General features: G+C 43.1%; 2 protein-coding genes across 2 annotated transcripts in view; one reads left to right on the top strand and one right to left on the bottom strand.

The window, feature by feature from the left end:
* CNTD1 (cyclin N-terminal domain containing 1) overlaps positions 1–1,985 on the top strand; it is an 11,014-nt gene extending 9,029 nt beyond the window's left edge. Inside the window, exons 5-6 of the mRNA XM_011929934.1 lie at positions 153–249; positions 1,771–1,985. Of these exons, the coding sequence (XP_011785324.1) occupies positions 153–249; positions 1,771–1,941 (268 nt within the window). The 3' untranslated portion in view covers positions 1,942–1,985. The remainder of the gene's footprint in view (positions 1–152; positions 250–1,770) is intronic.
* A 543-nt stretch (positions 1,986–2,528) lies between these two features.
* Positions 2,529–6,926, bottom strand: part of BECN1 (beclin 1, autophagy related) — a 21,175-nt gene continuing 16,777 nt past the window's right edge. The window contains exons 9-11 of the mRNA XM_011929933.1: positions 5,972–6,032; positions 4,037–4,179; positions 2,529–3,312 (exon numbers count right to left, since the gene is read on the bottom strand). Coding sequence (XP_011785323.1) covers positions 3,144–3,312; positions 4,037–4,179; positions 5,972–6,032 — 373 coding nt within the window. The 3' untranslated portion in view covers positions 2,529–3,143. The remainder of the gene's footprint in view (positions 3,313–4,036; positions 4,180–5,971; positions 6,033–6,926) is intronic.

Below are 6,926 nucleotides of genomic sequence, written 5' to 3'. Positions count from 1 at the left end.
GTAAATGAGCTATTACTTGATCATTTCTTTCCATGTCTAAAAAATCCAAGATGATTGACACAAATAATTCATAGTTGAAGTTCCATGACGCTATGATTTGGAAGATCAAGTTCCATTCTAACTTTAAAATTAATGTGGTTTTAATCACTCAGGGAAAAGTTTATTTCAGTGAAGGAAGACTTCATGCTGTTGGCAGTAGGAATCATTGCAGCAAGTGCTTTCATCCAAAACCATGAGTGTTGGAGCCAGGTATGCACCACTGAGCAGGACCAGCATGGTAAGAATTCATTTAACAGGAAACATTTCACCCATCAGTTAAAGGAAAACAGAAGACAACCTACAGAAGTGCCAAGACCCAGGATTAGGATTAGTGTGCAAGATTTGAGAGGGAAAAATCTAGGATAGGGCTGAAATGTTTCCTTGTTTTCCTTTTATAAATCTGGAAACGGAGGCCCAAGTTCGGCTTGTTCATTTCTCTTTATAATGATAACCTGCTATTATGTTAAAAGTCCAGGCTGGGCATGGTGGCTCACGCCTGTAATCCCAGGATTTTGGAAGGCCAAGGCAGGAGGACTGTTTGAGCCCAGGAGTTCAAGACCAGCCTGGTCAACATAGCAAGACCTTGTCTCTACAAAAATTAAAAATTAGTCATAGCTGGGTGCAGTGGCTCACACCTGTAATCCCAGCACTTTGGGAGGCCAAGGCAGGTGGATCACCTGAGCTCAGGAGTTGGAGACCAGCCTGGGCAACATGGCGAAATCCTGTCTCTACCAAAAATTAAAAAAAAAAAAAAATTAGCTGGGTATGGTGGCCCACTCCTGTGGTCCCAGCTACTCAGGAGGCCAAGGTAGAAGGATCGCTTGAGCCTGGGAGGTAGAGGTTGCAGTGAGCCAAGACTGTGCCACTGCACTCCAGCCTGGGAGACAGAGTGAGACCCCATCTCGAAAAAAAAAAAGAAAGAAAGAAATTAGCTGGGCGTGGTGGTGCATGTCTATAGTCCCAACTACGTGGACTACTTGGCTGAGATGGGAGGATCACTTGAGCCCAGGAGTTGTAGGCTGCAGTGAGCCATGATTATGCCACTGTACTCTAGCCTGGGCGACAGTGAAACCCTGTCTCAAACAAATAAACAAAACAAAACAACAACAAAAAACCAGAAGAAGAAAAAAAAAAAGGCCGGGCAGGGTGCCTTACGCCTGTAACTCCAGCATTTTGGGAGGCCAAGGCAGGACTGTTTGAGCCCACAAGCTGGAGACCAGCCTGGGCAACACAGTGAGACCTCATCTCTACAAAAAATAAACAAAAGTAGCTGGACATGATGGCTTGCGCCTGTAGTCCCAGCTACTCCGGAGGCTGAAGTGGGAGGATCACTTAAGCCCAGGAGGTGGAGGTTGCAGCGAGCCAAAAATCACACCACTGCATTGCAGCCTGGCAGCCTGGGCAACAGAGTGAGACCCTGTTTCAAAACAAAACAAAGTCCAACAATTCTATCTTCTCAAATAATGAAAATGTCAAGGCCCAAATATCATTCTTATATTTCACAAAACTTATCTCCAGCAGAGGGAAATGTCTAGCAGGAAGTTTCCATGCTAACATTATCAGGGAAAAGGTATCCTAATATAATTTGACCATTGGCAAACACTGGAATCTGGATTTCAGAAAAATGAATTTACAATTGCCTTGAGAGAACATCCCAAGTAATGTGTGTGTTTGTGCACTAAAACATGTTGAGATTTTTTAGTAATAAGAAATCTGTCTCTATTTCTGAAGGTTGTGGGGCATTTGCAGAACATCACTGGTATTGCCTTGGCAAGCATTGCTGAGTTCTCTTATGCAATCCTGACTCACAGCGTGGGAGCCAACACTCCGGGGAGACAGCAGTCTATTCCTCCCCACCTGGCAGCCAGAGCTCTGAAGACTGTTGCTTCCTCTAACACATGAGGGAGGCTGAATCCACCAAATATAAACAGCCTTCCGTCACTGCACTCATGCCTCCCTCTGTTTACTTTCATACTAAGGGTACAGAAGTTCCAAGTCTCTTTTGAACTGTATTTTATATGCCAATTTCATGCTTATTTTTTCTTTATCAGAGAGAGTTAAGGTGGACGAGCATGCCCTTTTTGTCATATCAGCCTGAAAATGTTAAAAAGCTAAGTGGAGACAGATCAGTTGTTTCATTTTTGTTTAACAAGATATTTATACTTTTAATTTCATTAAGAGGAACATTAGGCATGGAGATCAGTATTAACCAGGGGCTCAAATACAGACTATCTGGGTGACCTTGACTAAGCATCAAGGAGGTAGCCTTTATTTCCCCTTAAAATTAGTTTAACATCTCTGTTCCATTATTCAGATCTACACAAACAGGGCTTCCTCAACAGTTATCTATTTTTACTAGAGTCTTTTTTTAAAACTAAAACTAACTCTGAACATGTTTCAACAGAATTTCCACATACCTGCATTAGAATTCAATTCTCCCAGAATACAAAGTACTCTATTTTAAAGAAAAACCCAACAGTGCGCCCCTGGGCAGTTTTCAGACTGCAGCAAATCTTTTATTACAAATAATTAAATCTCTCCATAATGTCTCAAACAGTATCAAACACCATTTCATATCTCTAACACAGAGCAGAGTCGAGAACCAAGTGAGAAGTGTTACATTTCAAGCATCTGATCACATCACATGGTGACCAGGTAAAGCTTAGATGTCATTTTCCCACATTATCCAACTGTGCATCTCAAACATAGCCTCGTCTCAGTAAAGACGCAAGTTTCTATTTCATACTGTTAAGTGCGGGAAGTTGAGAGAGATACAAATCCAGTGAAAACACATTAATCTCAATTCAACTCAGTTAAAAAAAAAAAAAGCAAATTTAAATTAGTTTTTTTCAGAGAAGAAAGGGAAAGGAGTCCATGGGGTTAAGAGTCAAAACTGTGACAACGGTTGGCAGCTATACCTGGCATGTTGTAGCTCTGGAAACTGTCATATGATATTTTAAAATAAAGTGGCTTTTGTGGATTTTTTTCTTTTTTGGTATTGTAAACATGTACTGTTTAATATTACCCGAATTTAATTTAAAACATGTTTGCAAACAAAACAAAATTAAAAGCCTTTAAGGCAAACCTCCCCCTAAGGAAAAAAGTCATTTGTTATAAAATTGTGAGGATACCCACGCAAGACCCCACTTAAGATTCGTCAGCATGAACTTGAGAGCTTTTGTCCACTGCTCCTCAGAGTTAAACTGGGTTTTGATGGAATAGGAGCCGCCGCTGCCTCCTGTGTCTTCAATCTTGCCTTTCTCCACATCCATCCTGCAGATGGACACAGCAGAATTCATTAGTAACTGAGATCTGAGTTAAGTCAGTTCAGGGCAGGGACTTGATCATGGGACCATTCACGTCATTTTATCTATTAAAGAACACTTGGTAAGGAACGGTAGTATATTTTGGATTTGCTTGAAAGCCAAAAAAATCAAGAAGACTGTCACAAGAGCCTCATTGTCATTGCAGAGTACAGGGACAGGACACACACCCAAAGAGAAGAGAAGCCTGGAGTAGAGGTGAATGAGGGTTACAGTACTTCTTGCTGTTTTCCTAGGCATCACTGAACTTGGCAGGGGAGAAAGGAGGCAGTAGAAAAAAAAGCTTATTTTGGGGTGATAGAGGCAGCCTTACTCTAGGTAAAAACTAGAGTTTCCATCCATCACTGGGATCCTAAAAAATCAAAAGTAGCATTCCTGTGTATTTCCAAGGACTTCAGGGAAACACCTTCTTGAAACTGGAGAGGAGGCTTGAGCTCTATGCCAATAAAACCCCCTAAACCATCCAAGGCCATATTCTTCTACTCCAAGGACTAGGTGGTCACATCTGTCCTGCTTGCAGTACTGGGTCAGTCTCTGCCCATCAATGTCATGTGATTCTATGCCATATTTTTGCTTTCCCACCATTTATACTGTTTTGCCTCCATTCTTACTGCTGCTTCAATTCTGTTCAATTTGGTCCTATACAGGTTGACTCAGCATTGCGCTATACTGACCTGTAGGGAAGACAAAAACGTGTCTCGCCTTTCTCAACCTCTTCTTTGAACTGCTGCACACAGTCCAGGAAAGCCACCATTGCATGGTCAAACTTGTTGTCCCAGAAAAACCGCAACCCCCCAGAACAGTATAACGGCAGCTCCTGCCCAAGAAGAGAAAACTGGCTATGGGTCTGGCACCAAGACAAGCTTCTAGAGATTGTTCCCAATCCTATCAATCTCTCAAGTCATGTTCTGTCTGTATCCCACTGGAATTTGAACAACTACAATAACCTTGGGCAAATAACAATGCACCTAGAACTGTTTCACCATCAATGAAAATGTACCATAGGTTGAGCATCCTGAATCCAAAAATCCAAAATGCTACAAAACCTTTCCAGGAAGAGTAGATGGGAAAAGAAAAATAAATAAATAGACCAGGTGCGGTGGCTCACACCTGTAATCCCAGCACTTTGGGAAGCCAAGGCAGGTGGATCACCTGAGGTTGGAAGTTTGAGACCAGCCTGACCAACATGGAGAAACCCTGTCTCTACTAAAAATACCTAATTAGCCGGGCGTGGTGGTGCATGCCTGTAATCCCAGCTACTCAGGAGACTGAGGCAGGTGAATCGCTTGAACCCAGGAGGCGGAGGTTGCAGTGAGCCGAGATCATGCCATTGCACTTCAGCCTGGGCAACAAAAGCAAAACTCCATCTCAAAAATAAAAACAAAAACAAACAAAAAAACCACAAAAAGAAAAGAAAAATAAATAAAAATAGGTTGGGCGCGGTGGCTCACACCTGTTAATCCCAGCACTTTGGGAGGCTGAGGCGGGCAGATCACGAGGTCAGGAGATCGAGAGCATCCAGGGTGAAACCCCGTCTCTACTAAAAATACAAAAAATTAGCCAGGCATTGTGATGGGTGCCTGTAATCCCAGCTACTCAGGAGGAGAGGAGGCTGAGGCAGGAGAACAGCATGAACCCAGGAGGCAGAGCTTGCAGTGAGCCAAGATCACGCCACTGCACTCTAGCCTGCGTGACACAGCGAGATTCTGTCTCAAATAAATAAATAAATAAAAATAATAAAAAATGCTACAAAACCTGAAACTTTTTGACCATTGATATGATGCCACAAGTGGAAAATTTCATACCTGACACCTTTGTTTTCTGATGATTCAATGTATACAAGCTTTGTTTCATGCACAAATTTATTTAAAATATTGTATGAAATTACCTTCAGACTACATGTATCAGGTATACATAAAACATAGAGGCCTGGCGTGGTGGCTCATGCCTGTAATCCTAGAACTTTGGGAGGCCAAGGCGGGTACATCACCTGAGGTCAGGAGCTCGAGACCAGCCTAGTCCAACATGGTGAAACCCCGCCTCTACTAAAATACAAAAATCAGCTGGGTGTGGTGGTGGGCGCCTATAATCCCAGCTACTCGGGAGGCTGAGGCAGGAGGGTAGCTTGAACTTGGAGGGCAGTGAGCCAAAATCATGCCACTGCACTCCAGCCTGGGCAACAGAGCAAGACTCCGTCTCAAAAAAAGAAACATAAATGAATTTTGTGTTTAGACTTGGGTCCCATTCCCAAGATATCTTAGTATCTATATGCAAATATCCCAAAATCTGAATAAAAATCCAAAATCTAAAACACTTCTGGTGATACCCAAGCTATAAACATCTATGTCATGGTGATTCTTTTCCTATCCTAGTGCACATATCCTCCTCTGACCTGCCCATATCCCTTCTCAACAGACTGTCAAAACCTAATTTTTGTCTACAAGCCCCCCAAAACTAAACCTGAACTAGACAAGATATTGAATACACTGGCTCTTCATGATATCTAGGTCTAAAAAATAAATTGAATGCCAATATCAAAGCAAACTGTCCATTTTGTTAAGAGATATAAGAAGTCTGTATTTCAGTGAAAATGGAGCTTCACAGAGTACCTTAGATTTGTCTGTCAGAGACTCCAGATATGAATGGTTTCCGTAAGGAACAAGTCGATATCTAAAACAGAGATACAAACAGAGATGGATACAGGACTCCTCCTAAAGTGATTATTGGGAAGTTATAACCCAATGATTTCACTCTTCATTCTAGCCAAGGGCTTCTTTTATTATGCTCAACTGCCTCTCCCACCTCCCCACTGGATCCATGTTTAAAAGATTTTGTTTAATAAACAAACTACATTTATTATATAATTGCCTGGGGGCCTTCCATGAACAAATGTTACGTTGTGGTTTAAATTTAAGAAACAAAAACTGGGCCGGGCATGGTGGCTCACGCCTGTAATCCCAGCACTTTGGGAGGCCGAGGCGGGAGGATCACGAGGTCAGGAGATCGAGACCATCCTGGCGAACACAGTGAAACCCCGTCTCTACTGAAAATACAAAAAAATTAGCCGGGCGTGGTGGCGGGCGCCTGTAGTCCCAGCTTCTAGGGAGGCTGAGGCAGGTGAATGGCGTTAACCCGGGAGGCAGTGGAGCTTGCAGTGAGTGGATATTGAGCCACTGAGCCAGACTCCGTCTCCAAAAAAAGAAACAAAAACTGAAAATATCCTGAGGAACGCTAAGGCTCTGGGGACTGTAGGCTGGGAACTACGCTATGGTCATGCACTCAGTGACTGTGATCAGCAGAGAGAGCCCTGTGATGAGGGGAAAACCAGACGCTGACGGCTCTCCAGCCATAGAAAACTCCCAGACTGTGGGCAGCAAGGGCTCCTGACATGGTGGAGAGCAGTACCAGGTTACAGATACAAATTATATCAAAGACGCACCACTCCCCAAGAAAGGGCTACACTTCCTACCTCTGAAATTTCAGACCCATCTTATTGGCCAGAGCATGGAGCAGCAACACAGTCTGGCCCCAAGCAGCATTAATCTCATTCCATTCTACGGGAAC

The sequence above is a fragment of the Colobus angolensis genome, unplaced genomic scaffold (genome assembly GCF_000951035.1).
Source record: "Colobus angolensis palliatus isolate OR3802 unplaced genomic scaffold, Cang.pa_1.0 Scaffold83, whole genome shotgun sequence".
NCBI classification, from domain to species: domain Eukaryota; kingdom Metazoa; phylum Chordata; class Mammalia; order Primates; family Cercopithecidae; genus Colobus; species Colobus angolensis.
Note: the sequence above shows the minus strand (reverse complement) of the source record. Positions and strands in the feature narration are given on the sequence as shown.